Source organism: Canis lupus, chromosome 12, assembly GCF_003254725.2.
Source record: "Canis lupus dingo isolate Sandy chromosome 12, ASM325472v2, whole genome shotgun sequence".
Taxonomy (NCBI): domain Eukaryota; kingdom Metazoa; phylum Chordata; class Mammalia; order Carnivora; family Canidae; genus Canis; species Canis lupus.
Window position 1 is genome coordinate 57,902,040 of NC_064254.1, and position 20,026 is coordinate 57,922,065.

The 20,026-nt window shown below is 36.6% G+C and overlaps 1 protein-coding gene across 5 annotated transcripts in view; it reads right to left on the bottom strand.

Annotated features, from left to right (window-relative positions):
• USP45 (ubiquitin specific peptidase 45) overlaps positions 1 to 20,026 on the bottom strand; it is a 72,444-nt gene that overhangs the window by 46,131 nt on the left and 6,287 nt on the right. For 3 of the 5 annotated variants that reach the window (XR_004804471.2, XM_025444573.3, XM_035698189.2), the window contains exons 3-5: positions 16,836 to 17,008; positions 15,402 to 15,505; positions 10,918 to 11,018 (exon numbers count right to left, since the gene is read on the bottom strand). Coding sequence is in view for 4 of the 5 variants with exons in the window: in XM_025444573.3 (XP_025300358.2) it covers positions 10,918 to 11,018; positions 15,402 to 15,505; positions 16,836 to 17,008 (378 nt within the window). In the remaining variant the exon portion in view is untranslated. The remainder of the gene's footprint in view (positions 1 to 10,917; positions 11,019 to 15,401; positions 15,506 to 16,835; positions 17,009 to 20,026) is intronic. The other 2 variants (XM_035698186.2, XM_049092408.1) reach the window with 2 other exon arrangements.

A 20,026-nucleotide genomic window follows, 5' to 3' on the forward strand; every position in this document is an offset into this window, starting at 1 on the left:
GGAGCCTGATGTGGGACTGGATCCCTGGTCTCCAGGATCACACTCTGGACTGAAGGCGGCGCTAAACCACTGAACCACCCAGGGTGCCCTCTACTGCTCTTTCTTTACAGGGGTTTTGTAATGTTGAGGAGAACACACATAATAAAAATTCAATATAAATGAAAACATATCAGATTAAACAGCAGATTCAGTAGCATCTTGGCCCTCCATGCTTCTGATGAATTCTTAAGAGTAAATGAGTTAAGACATCCCCTCCCTTCCTGCCCTTTTATGCAACAGCATTAAGGGATATGAACAAGCTGGAGGTGGCTCTGTTTTCTGGGACAGAAACAGGGAGTAAACACCATAAAGAGAAACTTGAATCTCAGGTATGGGCAGACTGATATCATTCACAACCTATTGGTTGTGTGTGACCAACCTTTTGGTCAAATAAGGCTTGGCATCTGCGACTTTTGTCAGACAAAAGGCATCAATCAAGGGGGAGGCTCTCCCCCTAACTGTTGTTTGTGCCAAAATCCATACCTTCATAAGCTATTCTTCATGCCCATCATTTATCTGTCCTCACTTTTTTCTGCTCTTTAATCATTTCCTGTAACTTCCTGGGGTTTTGTCCTCAAGCTTATCTCTTATTTCTAATTGATTTTCTGAATTGCTAATATAAATTTTGTCTTTTATATCGACTTTGTGGTTTTCATAGCTTCTTGGCTTTTCTTTTAAACATATGGAAACATGTGACCTCATTGAGAAAAATGAACTGGTGGTTTCTAAGGTTTTTTTTTTTCATTAAGTAAATCTACTGCAGGGAAAATATTTTTCTTTCAAGTCTTAGCAACTTTTATCTGTGACATAACATTTTCCCATAGAATTTATCACCCATTTTATTCCTTTATTCCTTCTTTTTTTTTTAAGACTTATTTATTTGAAGTGGGGGGGGGCACGCAAGCAGAGGTAGGGGCAGATGGAGAGAGAACCCTCAAGCAGACTCCCTGCTGAGCACAGAGCCCAAAGTGGGGCTGGATCCCAGGACCCAGAGATCATGACCAGAGCCAAAATTAAGAGTCAACTGCTTAGTTGACTGAGTCACCCAAGGGCCCCTGTTGGCTTATTCTTTAAACATTAGCCATTGTTCCTGGATGTCTGTTGTCTAGGTACTTACGAGTTGTTTTTGACTCCCAAAGCTAGAGTTCTGAGTTAACACCAAGAAAAATTAGCAAGATAGATCTCTTCTCCTGCTTCCATATATTAAAACAAGTGATAAGAATTAAGCTCCATATTACAGCATGGGGGAAAAGGCTGGTACAATCAATGGAGAGGTCACTGAAGTGCAGGGGCAAGGCATGGAGGAAAGCAAAAGCAGGAAAAAGCAAGACAGTACTCAAACCTGCAAGTGGATGTAAATGCAAATGAAAACAGCCAGTCAGGGGTTAAGAAGCACTACACAAACAAGAAGAGGCCCCATATGGGTCCTGGCTGGGTTTGCAAATGAGTCCACCTCTTCATTATATCTGAGATTCCAACTAGAGCCTAGAATTGGCTGCGTTCAGCTCTCGTTACAGTTGTTGCCACTAGATGGCTTCCTAGTGATTTTTAAGATCGTTAAAACGACAGAATAATTAAATCCAAGCATTAGCCCATCTTTTTGGCAAGGTTGTTCCTCTGGCTTTATGTTTACAAAGCTCAGTCTCCAACAGGTTAAGTGATTTGCCCAAAATCACAATGACAGTCTTTTCATTACAAATCTATTGCCATTTTATCACCTAATTTCTCTCCAGTGATTTATGCACAATAAGAAGAATTATAAAAGATAGGAAGGCAAGAGTCTTACATATCTAGATATACACAGCCCTGACAAATGACTCCTCAAAAGTATTTTGTTTAGTTCACTTTGCCATAATATATATATATATATATATTTTTTTTTTTTTTTTTGCTTATTAACATGAAAAAATGTTGGGGAAAATAAACTATATAGATTATAGTAACCATATATAAAATACGTATTTTTGTATTTTAATATTTTTCATTCGCTGGATAAATACTTCCAGAAATAAATTATATTTTATTCTTACAAGAACAAATAACATTTTTTAAAACTGTAACACACAAATGATTATGTATCTGTGTACCACATTTACCCATCAGTTTTCAAAACATCTGGGATAGCAACCTAAAGTAAACAATGTTCATAAGACCATCTGGACAAAACTGCGGGCAAAAAAAAAAAAAGCATAAACATATGGAAAAACAGATTTTACCCTTCCCTTCAGCAGTAAGGGATGACAAATGTCGAACCTAGATATATCCACGCTTCACTGTGCGATGCTTTTCAGCACCACCTGGCTCTCCATGCAGAGCCACCAAATATGGACAGCACTGCCAGAAAGAACATATCCACAGGGCAACAGCAATAAAAATAGTTTATTTCATGGTTAAATAGCCACTTCACACAAGTGGCAAGGGTCTGTTTATTGACTTCTACATGTAAGTCTGTGAGAACATATTCAAAATTAATTATGCTATTAGACTTAAATAGATGAGATAATTTAAAATAAAATGACATTCTCTAAGAACTATTTAAACGTGTTTTCAAAAATTTCTTTGAAGATTTACTCACTTTAGAGAGCGAGCAGGCAAGCACTGGAGGGAAAGGGGTAGAGGGAGAAAAAGAATCTCAATCAGAGTCCCTGCTGAGTACAGTTGCCAACACACAGGGCTCCATCTCACACCCCTGAGATCATGACCTGAGCTGAAATCAAGAGTTGGACACTTCACTGACTGAGCCATCCAGGCACTCCAAATATGTTTTAAAGTGCAAGTCTTCTGTTTCACTAAGTAGTCCACTTATGTAACAACTCAAATTCAATTGATTTATTAAATTTCCACTGTGTGTCAGGTACTATATGAACTACTAGCTGTAACTTCATACTTAGTTGATTAGGATTTATAAATATAAAGACTGATACACAGGGAACAGCATAGAGATATTAAACCTCATATTCATGATAATGTCTTAGCAAAACTTTTAGAAACCAAGTAGACATGCACATTTGCTTATTAAGAAACTGTCAGCTGAGAATTTAAGATTCTGGTTTAAAACAAGGGTACCCAGGGGCGCAGGGTGGCTCAGTAGGTTAACCATCTAACTCTTGATTTTGGCTCAGGTCATGATCTCAAGCTTGTGGGATACAGCCCCCACGTCAGGTTCTGCACTCAGCTTGGAGCCTGATGGAGATTCTCTTTCACCCTCTCTTTCTAGCCCCTCTGCCCCATCAAATAAATCTTAAATAAATAAATAAATAAATGGGTATCTGAATCAGTCTCTCAAGAATTTGACATACAAACGTGTGTGTGTTTTAATAAAAAGCAATGTATTACTTCTAACAAAATGACTATAGATCATTTTGTCTTTAGAGACAACAAGCCTTTCTCAATCTGGCATTGACTTTTTTTTTTTTTTTTTTTTTTTTTTTTTTTGGCATTGACTTTTAGATCACGTTCACTTTAAGAACACTTCCTTTATAAACACAGAACCAAATGCACTAAGGACCGAACTTCAAGATGTTTGGAAGTATGGGATAATTAAAAGGATATGGCTGTTACGGCAATAACAAAAAAGACAAACTAAATAAAATTTGATTACCAATTATTTATTTAGTTCTCAACTTTTATCTGAAGCCATGAAATGCCCATAATTTAAAAGAATAATCAAAGATGTTCAGGGTTACAAAGTTACTATATCAAAAAGAACATACTCTATCTCACCTCACTTATCTCTTTTATATTACCAACACTGTCATCAGATGTTGCACTTAGGTAATGAAATAAACAAAGACCCAGAATGCAAAGAACATTGAGAGAAAGCTTTAGGCATTCCAGGTAAAAAAATGTTTAAAGCTCTGTAGTTACCCTTAAAGCCTATAATATGAATACTGAAAGAGTTGCTGGTTAACCAAGTAGACCTGATAAGTTCTATACATACCTCAGATCTTGCAAAATAGAAAACTGGGTGAAGCACCATCAAAGAAAAAAAATTTTTTTTCAGTAACTTAGCTAAGACTAGACTATTTAAAAAGTAATCTTAAGTACCTTAAGTACCTCAAATTTTTCTACCATAAAAATGACTCCAATATAAAGATCCTATGGTTATATTTTTTAAAACCAAATCTAAAAATATCATATCATATATAAAAGAGTAATATACAAGAAATTGTAGGTGAATATTTTCATAATAGTGGAGTACAAAAGTCTTTTCAAGGCATAGCCCCCAAAATGAAAAAAACTTTTACAGAAAACATTGATGGATCTGGTAATGAGAACATTAAAAACTTCATTATTGCCAAAAAATAAAACTCCTAAAAAGATAAACAAAGCTAAATATGGAAAAAGAGGTATTTTTGTCACTATACCCTTTGTATAATCTTTCTGGAAGGCAATTTAACAACAGGAATCAAAATTTAAGGTGTATTTCTAAACTGGCCAAAAATTTCCAAAAAAAAACAAAAAAAAAACAGTAATAATCTATAGTAATAAAGAGCAAGTACAAAGAGATGCAGCTTTCATGGGAGAAAACTGAAAACAGTGACTAAGTAAATTCATTGCCAAGCAGTATTAAATGTCTACCTTAAAATTATAAATATTTGTTATTACCTTGGTTAAACTAAAAGAGGAACACTAGTGATTCTCAAGTTTCTCACGGGTACAGGGAAAGTAAACTTATTTTGCAGTTTGCTTAAAGAAGAAGATTGAGAGTATTATTTCCTCTGAAAATTGTCCCCACTGTAGATCATAAAATTGAGGCACCCAGTTAGTGATGGAGAGGAGATTCACATTCAGGCAATCTGGCTTCAGATTCCACAAACTTAACCATTATGATCGACTATCTGTCTGGGTAACAGTGGATAAGGTTAATAAGTGTGAGAATTTAAGAGACTAATGAAATGCTAGTGGTTATATGAAAGAAAAGGCCACTACTCTTTAGCGAAAGCTGGATATAATCAATGGCTGGATGTCCTTGGTGTGAATTTATACCTTTATTAAAGTTTATAAAAATAAATAAATAAATAAAGTTTATAGCTGCCCTTCTCAAAAGGTTCCTGAAAAGAATTCAGCCCTAACGCCCTAAGCACCCACTGTATGCAATTAACTGCTCCCTATATATTTTGCAAAGGTACTAGTTAGTGCCATCTTTTCGAGAACTGAGAAAATAATCACTCAAATAATTTCCCGTGTTCTGAAGTTTGGATGGAGAACTGTGGATTTATATCCCTATGATTAACAAGTTACTTTTTATTTTTTTTTTAATTTTTATTTATTTATGATAGTCACAGAGATAGAGAGAGAGAGAGAGAGAGAGAGAGAGAGAGGCAGAGAGAGAAGCAGGCTCCATGCACCGGGAGCCCGACGTGGGATTCGATCCTGGGTCTCCAGGATCACGCCCTGGGCCAAAGGCAGGCGCCAAACCGCTGCGCCACCCAGGGATCCCAACAAGTTACTTTTTAAATGCCGAATATCTTTTTGTCCCTAGCCCCTTTTACCCACGGAAATAATTATGTTTAGTACTTATTTCTGAAAATGCAAATAAATTTATTAGGTGTATGACTGTCACTTTATAGCAAAAGAAAATGTATTCCTTTTTTTAAGAGTTATAAAGCATTACATTATATTAAAATTGTTACTATGAAAGGGCACAATATTATTTATCCTCATTTTATTTGATCCCAAACATGCCATTTACTTTATTTCAAAAAATATACAGCACACTTATTCCTAATAAAGCCAGAAGAACTAACATAACTCATGTCTTTTTTACCAAAAGCATATGCTTAATGAATTTTTTTAAGGTTAATGAATTTAACAGAATATATTTTATGCCCTCTTTAAGCTCTATGAAAGTGGCATCCCACCAGTATTAAAATTTATTCAGAAAAGAATGTGGGATTGTCTATCATCTGTCTAGTTTACAAAAAGCAAACCAATATTGAATGATATTATTTCACCAGGAAAACCTATATTCAGGAAGTGTTTGTAGAATATTTACAGTACATTTACAAGACTATCAAAGTGACAAATCTCTTGAGCCCTCAGAGAACAATGGCCCATTTTTAATAATACATATTTCTCTGTTTTCACAATCAAGTTTTCTTGCCTTTTTTTTTAATCTTCTGTTATATGTGACCTTCTTATTATGCTTATTGTTTTTAGTTTTCTGGTATGTGTTTGAGGGGGAGGTATGGACATTTCTTTTTTTAAGCAAATCCTAGCATCAGATGTGAAATCTACACAGCTGTAAGCATTCTTATGGGAACCTGCACTGGGATTTCCTCAATTGCTTAATGCAATTACCTAAGCCAGTCATGTAGTATTAATGTAATTTGCCCATTTCTACAGCTGAAAAGTTTAATCTTTAAAGAGTAAAAAGACAGCACTTGCCTGCCCCACTACTCCTGTACCTTGGAACCAAATGATTACTTCACTTGTCTATTTTCAAAATTCCACTAACTCCTAACCATCAGCCTTAAAAAAAAATCTTTAGTCATATAATAAATTGATACTGCACATGAATGAGTAGGTATACATACAAAGGCATTTCTATCTATTACAGTTAAGTGGTTTTTCTAAAATACAAAACTGATTATCCACTTCTCTACTTAAAAATCCATTAGTGGTTCCTAACTGCCTATAGGATAAACTCTAAACTTACAAGGCCCTACAATATCTGTTCCTACTTACCTCTAGTCTCACCCTCTCACCACCCCCCAACATCACAAAACTCAACCTGCAGCCCTATAGAATTACCTGAACATTATCAGGCTCCCTCATCAATGAGCTAGTTCCTCTGCCTGGAACACATACTCCTTTCCTCCTTGTGCACCTAATTTCTACATACCCTTCAGCTCTTGGCTTCGAAGGCTCTTGCTCTAGGGGTGCCTGGGTGGCTAAGTCGGTTAAGTGTCTGACTTTGGGGTGCCTGCGTGGCTCAGTGGTTGAGCATCTGCCTCCGGCTCAGGTCGTGATCCCGGGGTCCTGGTTTCAAGTGCCACATCAGGCTCCCTGCAAGGAGCCTGCTTCTCCCTCTGCCTATGTCTCTGCCTCTCTCTGTGTGTTTCTCATGAATAAATAAATAAAATCTTAAAAAAAAAAAGAAGCGTCTGACTTCGGCTCAGGTCATGATCTTGGGGTCCTGGGAGGGAACTCCCACTCAGCGGGAGTCTGCTTCTCCCTTTCCCTCTGGCCTTCCTCTGGCCCTCCTCCTCCCCCTGCTGATCCCATGCACTCTGAAGCGCTCTCCCTCTTAAATAAATAAAATCTTAAAAAAGAAGAAGAAGGAGGAGGTTCTTGCTCTAAATAAAAATAGCTGGTCTACATTAGATACTACTCCAAAGGGTCCTCATAGTCCCCTGCATTTGCTGCATCACAGCACTACCTAAGCAATTATTAAGCAATTAAGTATGAATTGTCAATATTCCTCATCTGACCAGAAGATCTATTAAATAGCAGAAACAGAAATAGATCTCTTTCATTCACTATTGTATCTCCAATACCTAGCACAGCATTTAGCACGAGGTAGTAGCTCAGGTATATCAAAAGCTGAATGGATAAGATAATTTTGAGATTAGTAGTCAGGACTTTTTTGGTGAAAATGCAAAGCCTATTCTACTTCTCAGTAAAAACTAGTCACATGAAAGCTCCGTTCAAATCAGCAAGTATTTACTGCTTAGCCACATTGAGAATCAAAGAGAACAGAACCGCAACTTAGGACAAATGAGGGTGAAAACAGAAAGTACAGACAGAAATGTGCTAGTTCAGCAGTTCTAAAAGTGGATCTGAAGACACCCTCCTCCTTTCCCCGTCCATAAGGTCAAAAGTATTTTCACAATAACCCTATATTATTTGCTTTTTTTTTTTTTACACTTTCACTCATTCTCAGTTACATAATGCAGTTTTCCAGAGACTACGCACCATATCATAGACTGAATACGAAGTAGATAGGAGAATCCAACGGTTTTTATTAAGCTATAGGTAAACAATGTAAAACAGTGCCACTTATGAAGTTTGTGTTGTTTTACAAAATAGTTATCTTTCCTAAAAACATATTATTTGTGTTAACATATCATGGAAATTATTGCTGTTTTTCAGTGATTTCATAAATATTGTTATTTTTAAATTTCTAATACATTAAATATTGATAGATATAACCTACCTAAGCAAAGCTCTTTAAGTCTTCACTAAAATTTTAGGACTCTTTTTTTTTTTTTAATTTATTTATTCATAGAGACACAGCTAGAGAGAGAGGCAGAGACACAGGCAGAGGGAGAAACAGGCACCATGCAGGGAGCCCGACGTGGGACTTGATCCCGGGTCTCCAGGATCACACCCTAGGCTGCAGGCGGCGCTAAACCACCGCGCCATGGGGGCTGCCCAAATTTTAGGACTCTTAACGGGCTATTGAGACCAAAAGCTGAGATTCACTGAGCTGGTGGTATTTACAAAAGGATGGGGCACTGGCCTAGATTTCTCTGTGCAGAGTAGCTAAATTAGATGTAATAGACATTATTAGACATGAAATTGTTCAGGATTTGCATAACTTAACATGTGTCAAGTACAGATAGAGGCTTTTCTCAGCAGTTATTTTTCTTAGAGCAAAATATAAAAAGAATCCTTTAAAACCATTCTTATCCTCCCACCTAAAATACAGTATAGTTTCATAATCTTTTTTAATTACCATATTCAGACATTATTATATTTCTACAGTCTCTACAACTGTCATTTAAAAATAGTTGCATAGGGGCACCTGAGTGGCTCAGTGGTTGAACATCTGCCTTTGGCTCAGGTCGTGATCCTGGAGTCCGGGCAACGAGTCCTGCACTGGGCTCCCTGCAGACAGCCTGCTTCTCCCTCTATGTCTCTCTCTGCCTCTCTCCCTGTGTCTCTCATGAATAAAAAAAATAAAATCTTAAAAATAAAAAATAAAATAGCTGCATAATCATAATCCAGCATTCCTACAAACCTCAATAAAAACTTTCATATCTGATTTTTAATGTATTTTATAAAAATAAAGCCTCAGACCAGAAAGAATATTACAGATTACTATCCCAAAAACCTTACTTCTCAAATGCCAACAGATCTTATTTTAAATCAAACTTGCCTGAGAGATATTGTAGCATGGAACACAAACAAAATGACATTTTGACCTGGAACTTCTGGAAACCCTGAATTCAGAACTAGATATCTCCCTAACTTTGAAGGCTCGACACACTCTCAAGCTCCCTCAAGAACCTGTTTCCCACCATTCCAGGTGCTACCCATGGTTCCATCCATGGTTACAGTTAAGGGTTGCACCGGTGCTTCCCACTACTCGAAATGATTGCTTTTCTAACCTCTACCTACCCAAAATTCTTCAGCCTGAAAGCCAACTCATTCACAATTCTCACTTCCTTTCAATTGAATATTACAACCCTTTTAGAATATCTGAACATCACTCAAAATATAACTCCATTCTGCTTATCATTATTCTTTAGGACAGGAACTGTCTTATCAATCTCTATTCCCTGAAGCACCATGAAAAAGACGGAGGAACTACTGAGGAAAATGAGGCTCAGATGAACTGTAACCCACCCCAGGTCACATAGCCAGTGACTAAAAGAGTCCAATATGAATGCCAGACCCCACACTCTGACAAGGCCCATGGTCTTTGTACCATATCATTCCATGCTCCCAACCTTATATACATTATGATAATAAATATTCAAGAAATCTGTAAAACTGGAATGAAATCAGACTGGCTTTATTCTTCAAGAAACATCTAAGGTGAAAAAAAAAATCCAGATAAAACATTTCCTACAACTGGACTTTTGCCACCGTGCCATCATATCCCTACATATCTTATTGTGGGGGGAAAAAAAACCCACATTAAATGTGCGGTTTTCAGGAGGCAGCATTAAGACCAACATCTGTTCCTGAAGTGGGTTTTTGCTTTCGGTTTTTTTTTTTTTTAAGATTTTATTTATTTATTCATGAGAGACACAGCGAAAGGCAGAGACACAGGCAGAGGGAGAAGCAGGCTCCCTGCAGGGAGCCTGATGCGGGACTCGATCCCAGGACCCTGGGATCAGGCCCTGAACCGAAGGCACATGCTCAACCACTGAGCCACTCAGGCGACCCTTTCCTGAAGTGGTAAATGTCTATTATCACCATATTTTCTTGGTTCTTTATTTGAGTAGAATTGGAGCTCTGACTTGTATGCCTGAGACAGACTAAGGTTTCAATAAATGTTTGTTGAATAAATGAGTGAATAAAATTCATCATTTCTTCAGCTGTCCGAACCTGTGCTTACCTTCTCCAATTCCTTTGGTATTTGTTTGCCATTACTGTCTCAGAGCAATAGCTAACAAAAACAACTGTATATTGGGCTGTAGAAAATAGAGCTTAATCTGTAAGATTAGTGTCAGAACTGCACTATGATTATGTAACAAATAACGGATATCATTTCAGAAATATGTCCTGGGCATTATATAAGTATTTTTAAATACATTATTTCTCAATTTTTAGAAAACACTTTCTGTAAGCCTCACAATAAGCCCACACAATAGAAATATCATCCTAATTTTTAAAGTAAACTAAGTAATTTAAGTGGAGCCCAAATTCAAACTCAGCACTGTGTGACTCCGAAGCCCATGATCCAGTCACCACCCTCTCTAGCTTCTCATTTTAGTTATGTAAATACAACACAAGATAACATCACAAGATTGCTACTTAGGAATGCATGGCACTTGTGTGGAGAGGTCACAGCAAAAATTTAAGGCATTATTTATGAACTTATAAACTCTATAATGAATACAGAATATCATACTTTAATACAAATTTCTTTTTTTCTTAATTTTTTTTAATACAAATTTCTTTAGCAACTGCTTAACTTACTTGTTTGTGTTTTAGAAACATGTTTCTGGAGAAAATCAACTGTTTGAGCCAAAACCTTCTTATTACAATGTGTTGATAGTTTTTCATCACATTCATAACACCTGAAAAAATATAAATATGTAAGCAAATATTATGAAAGCATGTTCATTAATGTTGTACACCAGGTAATAAAGTAATAAAGTTGATAATTATCCAATCTTGTCTTGAAATGGCAGGGGAGAGTATATTTAGAGTGAGGCATCAGGTAATTCTAGAGAAGACAGTTCATACAGAGCCTATCATTCAAAATAAAGTTTTGATACTTTATCCCAAGTGTAATGGAAAGCCATGAGGAAATCTTTAAGCAGGGAAGTGATGTGATCCAATTTATATTTTATTTTATTTTTTAAAAAATATTTTTAATTAATTTTTTCATGAGAGACACAGAGAGAGGCAGAGATATAAGCAGAGGGAGAAGCAGGCTTCCTGCAGGGAGCTGATTCAGGACTCGATCCCAAGCCCCCGGGATCATGCCCTGAACTGAAGACAGCTGCTCAATCACTAAGCCACCCAGGTGCCCCCAATCTATATTTTAAAAACATCACTCTGACTAATGTCAGATGGAGGAAATCAGGAACAGAAGCAGGTAGATCAGGGTAAAAGCAGTAGATCTGGAGAAAAATGAACAGATCTACTTTACACATATTTCAGGTAGAAACGGGGAAGTATAAAATAATTGCCATGGAAAGGGGGAAGTGGATGTGGGGTAAGTCCATGATTCTCAAACAGGAGCAATTTTGCTCCCTAGGGAACATGTGGGAATGTTTTGAGACATTTTGGTTGTTAGAACTGGGGAAGCTGCTACTGGTATCCACAAGGTAGACCGTGCTAAACATCCTTTGATGTACAGGATGGTCCTCTCACAGCAAAGAATTATCACCTCAAATGACGACAGCACTGAGATTGAGAAATTCTGGTCTAGAAGAAAGAAGACTTGCTGTGAGTTGGGAATGTTTAAAGCTGGGTGGTGGGTATAGAAGATTTCATTATATCATTTTGTTCACTTTTGTTCAAGGATTAAAAAATAAAACAAGATAAAAAGGGAAATAAAGTAACTGCTAGGCTTCTGGCTTGAATACTTAAGTGATGGAGATGCCACTTGTAGAGATGGGGAAGACTGGGTAAGCGTTTTATTTTCTTTGGGGCTTAGGTGGGAAGAGAAAGTTCCCAAAGAGATTTTTATTTTTATTTTTTTAAAGATTTTATTTATTTATTCATAGACACAGAGAGAGAGGGGCAGAGACAGACAGAGGGAGAAGCAGGCTCTATGCAGGGAGCCCAATGCGGGACTCGATCCCGGGTCTCCAGGATCACACCCCAGGCTACAGGCGGCTCCAAACCGTTGTGCTACCGGGGCTGCCCCCAAAGAGATTTTTAAAAGCACATTCCTTTTTAGAAAACTGCCCTCCATAAGTTTACTCATTAGTGCATTTAGTATTAATAAAAATTTTTTCTATGTATTCTTATTACCTGTTTCCTTTATCTTCATAAGATCCAATGGTCAAATAAAAACATATATTTGAATGTATTAAAAGTGTTTTAAAATATGTGTTATAGCAGCATCACCTTACATAGTCACAATCTTATAATTACTAGTGGTTCTGAGATTAGAACCTATAGATTAGAAATCTATAAATTAGATTTGAGTTTCTTTTCTTTTTTGGGGGGGGTTCTTTTCTAAACAGCACTCAAAATTCAAATATTTATTCTTACTCAAAATACAAGTATTACTCTATCACTTGCACACAGAAATACATAGATTCATATAGATAAATCTGTGAAGGAAACAAGTCACGGAAAACATTCCTAAAACACCTTTTCTAACAGACCATGATGGAATTCAAATAATGTAATTAGAATTACCAGGCTTACACTATAATAAATGCTCAAAATTTACTAATGTAATTATTGCCAAAACTAGCAAAAATTGCTCATTTGCAAAATATTGAAATGTCAAGAAATTTTTATTGACATTGCAATCTAATTTTTATTCAGTATAAAATATATTGTAACTTTGAAGAGTACAAAAAGAAAATGTAAATTAAAAAAACACAATAGCAGTGAATTTGAAGAGGACAGCACAACATAAATTAATTTTGTTTCCATTAGAAATAACAAAAAAAAAATGTAATTGAGCATCTACTTGCTATAAATGCCTTACATGCATTTTCTGGTTTAATTCCTCACAACAACCAAAAGAATATTATCATCTTAAAATTAAACAGCTCAGGGATCCCTGGGTGGCTCAGTAGGTTAGCGCCTGCCTTCGGCCCAGGGAGTGATCCCAGAGCCCCAGGATCGAGTCCCATGTCAGGCTCCCTGCATAGAGCCTGCTTCTCCCTCTGCCTATGTCTCTGCCTCTTTCTGTCTGTGTGTCTCTCATGAATAAATAAATAACATCTTAAAAAAAATTAAACAGCTCTAGGGATGCCTGGGTAGCTCAGGGGTTAAGCGTCCTCCTTTGGCTCAGGTTGTGATCCTGGGTCCTAGGATCAAATCCCGCATCAGGCTCCTTGTGGGGCACCTGCTTCTCCCTCTGACTCTGTCTCTGCCTTTCTCTCTATGTCTCTCATGAATAAATGAATAAAAATCTTTTTAAAAAAATTAAAGAGTTCTATATAACAATATAACTGTTAAACTTTTTAAGGTTCAAGAATTAGATGGGAAAAAGAAAAGTCCCAAACTTTAAATTTCTGTAAATACAAGTGACCAACTTGAATTTCTTCCTTAGAATGGAAAATAATTTTACAGACCCCCAAATGTGACTTAAATTATTTTCATTATCATAGAAATCTCATTCTCACAAAATGATCAATAAATCGGTCATCCTTATAACTCTATGTACCTATGAAAGCAAAATTATACAATTAAGCATAAAAACAAAATTATAAAATCAATAGTGTTAAAATTAACAACACTATTGTGCTAGGTAAGGGGGTTTTTTTGGTTTTGTTTTTGCTGAAATTATATCATCATTCATACCATGATGTGGTCCTATGAGCCACAATAGAAGTTCTGATACAGGCTCACTTGAAATCAGCCTATTCTAACAGGTGTGACTCAATTCTCCCTCTACCTTCCTCTATTCCTGTGGTCCTCAAACTGTGGTCCCCAGACCAGCAGCATTGGCAACACCTAGGAACTTGTTAGAAATGCAGATACCCAGGAACTACTAAATCAGAATCTCCAGGCTGAGGCCCAGCAATCTATTTTAACAAGCCTTCCTGGTGATTGTGATGTGCCCCATTGTTTGAGACCACTGCTCTATTCAGACTACAGAGAAATATTTCCTAAGCTGCCACACTATGGCATCATCCTCCTCTCCCTCAGGCTCCAGTGTATCATGCACAGAGTAAGCTATCTCCAAGCTTTCCTCCTCCTCCGCAGTATTATTACTTGGGGCCAACCAAAACAAAAACATATGCAGCAAGTACGTGACCTGTGCCACAAATTATGATTATCTGTTCTATAAGCCAAAATATTGTTATATAAATTTTAGAACCCAGAAGTGAAAACACAGAGTTAAAATATTTTTGTCTTAAAATTGAAAATCTCTTGGGACGCCTGGGTGGCTCAGTGGTTGAGCATCTGCCTTTGGCTCAGGGCATGATCCTGGAGTCCCACGTCGGGCCCCTGCCTGCTTCTCCCTCTGTCTATGTCTCTGCCTCTTTCTCTGTGTCTCTCATGAATAAATAAATAAAATCTTAAAAAAAAAAACTTGAAAATCTCTGTTCAAGTAAAACTTGAAAACTTTTGCAAATTCATTCAAGGAATCTACAGGAATCTATAGATTCCATTTAGAAAATTTCTGTTGGATAAATACATATATAAAAAAGAAAAGTTTATTGTAAAATATATGCGAAGCTTTTTGATACAGTATCCACTTATACCACTGAAGCCAGTGTGGTATGCTGGTAAGAAACTAGCAAATCAAAAGACTTGATTTGGTGCCTGGACTTCTACTTTGTAACCATAAAAGAGTAAATGATACTCCTTGTCTTTATATTTAAAATGAAGACACTGGACCTGGTTCCCAGCCAGGATTAAGTAGTAGAATCACCTGAGAGGTTTTTACAAAACTACAAATGCCCAGGCTTACCCCTGCCCCTGTAGGGAATCACCAAACCACTTGACTGCTTAAAGCACCTTCCTTCTCTAGAACTCTGGAATCCTGTATTAGCAAATTCATTACAAAAAATCAACTAGGAAGAATGTTTTCTTTATCCTATGAAGAAAAGGTTTTAAAAATGTAGAGGGTGACTCAATTTTTCCTTATTTAAATTTTATATCTATGGGTAATATTAGTTTTCTTAAAGCATTCCACAGGTTATGTTCAGGCTAAAAGGCATATGTTGGTATAACATCTCAAAATATCTTACCTTGGAAAGCTCAAAGAAAATGGTATTTTTTGTAGTGGACACAAGTTGTAACAACATCTAACTTACCATATAACCCACGTGCTCAGACTAATTGTAATACAGTGAGATTCTGTTCTCCGACTCTTGTAGTGCCTCAGTGAATGATGGTTCTCTGAGTTTCTACCACAACCCTAAAGAGGAACAGAATGTTATTTTTATGATCTACATATAGATTTGTTCAAATTAATCAAAACTTAAATCATATACAAACTTATACTGAGTTTTGGTTTTTAATTTCAAGCATGAAGGGGAAAGTTTCAGAAAGTAATACAGATTTTCATTAAACTTAATTTCTTGCAAAGAGGCTAATTCGCTTTTTGTTATACGGTATTTACCTAAAACAATTACGAGTCAAGTTCATTTTGCTATTATTTAAAAATGTGTACACTCAGTGGGGCACTGAGCATCCTCGCAGACCCCTTCTCCTATACATACATTTTCTACTATTGTCCGCATCTCCACCCAAACCCACTGGCAACTACTGAGACTCAGACCAATCCAGTAATTTCCCTCACCAGGTAAGTAAAGAAATGAGTTCCAGTTCTGGCCAATGCGACTCAAGGGGCAGTCTATTAGATGTTTCATGGAAAGTTTCATACATTTAAAAACAAAAACAGGGAAAGGATGTACTTTTTGCCCTCTTTCTGGTCTTTGGGGATTGCTGTATGATAAATAATGCATGAAACATCTTTGGCCATAAAAAGCCATGAAAGTGAGAGTGGCACAAGAGAAAAATGGAAGAAACGTCAGTTTTCAATGTCCTTTTCATTGAATTAACTAGCCTTGAAGTGGTCCTACTTATGAACCATGTGAGATAATAAGGATTCCTCTTATTTTAGAAAAATTATACACATCTTAAATGTTATTCAAAGGATATTACAGATAGTAATACCTTCTAAGCTGTTCAGAAAATTTGTTTTGAAAAAAATCTTTTCATAGAAAAAAAAATTAATCTAATGAGCCCGGGTGGCTCAGTGGTTTAGTGCTGCCTTCAGCCAAGGTTGTGATCCTGGACACCCAGGATCGAGTCCCATGTCGGGCTCCCTGCATGGAGCCTGCTCTTCCTTCTGCCTGTGTCTCTGCCTCTCTCTCTCTCTCTCTATCTCTCATGAATAAATAAATAAAATCTTTAAAAAAATTAATCTAGTAAGATGTAAAAAAACTTGGATCCATTTCTTAAGTAAACACAAATAGGTAAAGGCAAGTAAGACATGAGAACTACTGCAGGTAGGTTGGATTCCCTTTCAAAGTATTTCTCTATACCACACATGATTACTTTCTAAAAATAACATACATTTTACTCTGCCTTAACAAATGTTTCTAAGTTCAGCCTTGGAGAGTTCTATCTAAACATGGAATAAATTTATCTTAAGTTCTAAACATTACCAACAGTCCAACTCACAATAAGCATAGAAGAAAAATATCTAAGACAAACTCACAGATAAAAATCACTTTTCTAACCTGAAATCCACACTTGAGGCACAACCAAACGTCAGAGGGAAGTACTGGCTGCCCATCACAGAATCTTCTTTCTTTTAAACATTCTGAGCAAACTGACCACACATTCTCAGCTATTGCTTTCTTCACATGATTCACACTGATAGCATGACTTATATGCTGGCAAGTAAAACCTACTGAATAAGACAAAACAAAATTTGAACATTTTCTTTACTAAACCAAAGTGCTATCATCAGTAAGCAAAAGTCAATAGCATTAAAATGCTGTAACTAAAAAGGAAAGAGATTTAAAAAAAAAAAAAAAAAGTAACTCAAAAGGATACTACTGCATGGTTCCATTTATAAGGCATTCTTGAAATAACATAATTACAGAGTTGAAGAACAAATCTGTGGCTGCTATGGACTATGGATGGAGAGCAGGGAGTGTGACTATAAACAGGTAACCCTTGAAATGGTGATGGTACAGTCAGGTATCTCAATTGTGATGATTATACAAAACTATACATGTAATAAAAGTGCACAGAATTATACCCACGCAGACAGGCACACACACACACACACACCACAAACGCACACACACGAGGCCTTGCATATCTGGTGGAATCAGAATAAGCTTTAAGGATTGTACTGATGTCATTTCCCTGGTTTTGATAGTGTACTATAGAAATACAAGATGTTAAATCAGGAGAGGCTGGGTGAAGAATGAATGGGACCCCCTTGTATATCTTTTTGAAGCTTCCTGTTAATTAGTTCAAAAATAAAAAGTTTAACAAATAAAGTAGATTATTTACTGAGCAGCTACTATGCCAAGCATTTTTTAATACATTTTCTTCTCATTAAGATACATACATAAAATCATTCCACAGAGCCTACCTCTGCTCTCAAGCTATTTTCATCACTATAGGGAGAAAGGAGAGAGGAACAAACAATGGCATAATTTACAGGAACAAGAACTCTCCTTAATGAATACTACCAAATAACAAATGACTTTGTGATGAATGGATAAAGAAGATGTGGTTTATGTATACAATGGAATATTACTCAGCCATTAGAAATGACAAATACCCACCATTTGCTTCAACGTGGATGGAACTGGAGGGTATTGTGCTGAGTGAAATGAGTCAATTGGAGAAGGACAAACATTATATGTTCTCATTCATTTGGGGAATATAAATAATAGTGAAAGGAAATAGAAGGGAAGGGAGAAGCAATGGGTAGGAAATATCAGAAAGGGAGACAGAACATAAAGACTCCTAACTCTGGGAAACAAACTAGGGGTGGTGGAAGGGGAGGAAGGTGGGGGGTGGGGGGTGAATGAGTGATGGGCACTGAGGGGGGCACTTGACAGGACAAGCACTGGGTGTTATTCTGTATGTTGGCAAATTGAACACCAATAAAAAATAAATTTATTATTTAAAAAAATGACTTTGCATGGTCCTTAGTTACCCCTTATAACAGAGTCCCACTGGGACTCCACTATGTGTAGACAAGTGGCCAAAATAAGTTAATATGTTTTTATTTCTTCAGATAACTGTATTCTTCTCCCAAGGACACAATAACACTTCCACTTCTCCCAAATACCTGAACATTTCCATTTCTCTACCTCAACTATCTCAAACACCAAAACCACAACTCTCTGCCAAAATTAAAAAACAAAGGGAAAGACTAACTTGAAGAGGGGAACAGGAGTATGTACATTTTGACTTCCTCCACTTCCCTTCCTAAGTGTGCAGCACTCCTTTTCACCAATTAGTGAAATAGAGAGAGGCTAAGCATTAGTTCCATTTCATCCTGAAGCCTAAGAATGTGACTCCTGACAAGTGACTTGTGAAACATAATTTCAATAAAAATAATGTGTAAATCTGGTGAAAGATTAGGACTTCTAATTTCATACCAAGAGCAAGTTGAAAGAATAGACATAAAAGGGGTAATTCTGAAGTCCTATATTTGAAAAGCAAGGACACATGCCATTAAAGAAACGGGGATTCTGGGGAAGGCTGATAGATGACCATACCAGTACAGGACCTAGAAGTGCTTTACTAAATGTCATTGCTTTGAGTTTTTATATTTTAAATTTCTAAGGGGAAAAATCATTCCATACATCTTCTGTATTATCCCTGGGGTGGGATCTGGCCAGGGTACAACTTAACTATTCTCTGATTCTGCAATTCAGACTTATAAAACTGAAATTGTTAATGAATTCAGAGATAACTGAATTCATGATAAAAGGTTTCAGGCCTCTAAATTAAATCTATTACCATTTAAATGCTTCAACCATATATACTTATTATTAAGTAAATTTGAAAGTTTGATGCTTCCTACAAGAGCTAACCAGCGTTTAAATAGCATCCACAATCTTTTGTGGGGAAGAGCAGGGAAATGTAAAAAAATATTTATTTTTTTGTGCTCAGTTTTCTGTAACTTGTTTAGTCATATAATTGTCTAAATTAAAAAAAAAACGTACAATTGTCTAAATTTCATCTGTCAAATAAGTCCTCTAGGGATTCCCGAATAAAACATACAATGCATTAAAGCCTATAGTTGTTTTGCAATAACAAGTCAAAAACAATAATTAAGATGTCCACATTTTTCACTTTAAATATTAATAAAAACTTTACAGGGAGGTCTTCTAGTTTGCAAATGATGGTCTAAAATCAACACTTCCCCATTCTCCAGAAACTAAGGTCAACAAGAATAGAAAACAAAAACAACGAGTTCCTTTTCAGAAAAACCACAAGACCCCGTCATAAATTAAGTGGAAGGGTCCCACCTCAACGCAGCAGAGATCAAAGAGAAGTGCATACAGAAGGAAGCAGAGAGCATACTGCAGCTATAGATTTCACAGAGAACGCTGCATGCTTTGCAAACACAGCACAGAAACCTAAATCTCTGTGCTGCAACAACACTGGCAGGAGCTCCCCTATATCCAGTTTTGTTTTAAGAAGCCAAAAAAGGCAATTACTAATTCACTAAGTGACAAACAAACAAACAAACAAAAAGCCAAATTCACAGGGAACAGTCTCATCTCTAAGTCAGTCGGGAAGAAGAGATACTTTGGATTCTCAAAAAACCCAGGGCTGCGTAATCCTGTTGAGTTGGAAAGGAGTAAAAGCTAACTGAGCTCACACTCAAAACTCCAGTGGTCCTGACAGTGCCCTGGCCCTCCTCACACAAATATTCTAAAACTAACTGGCC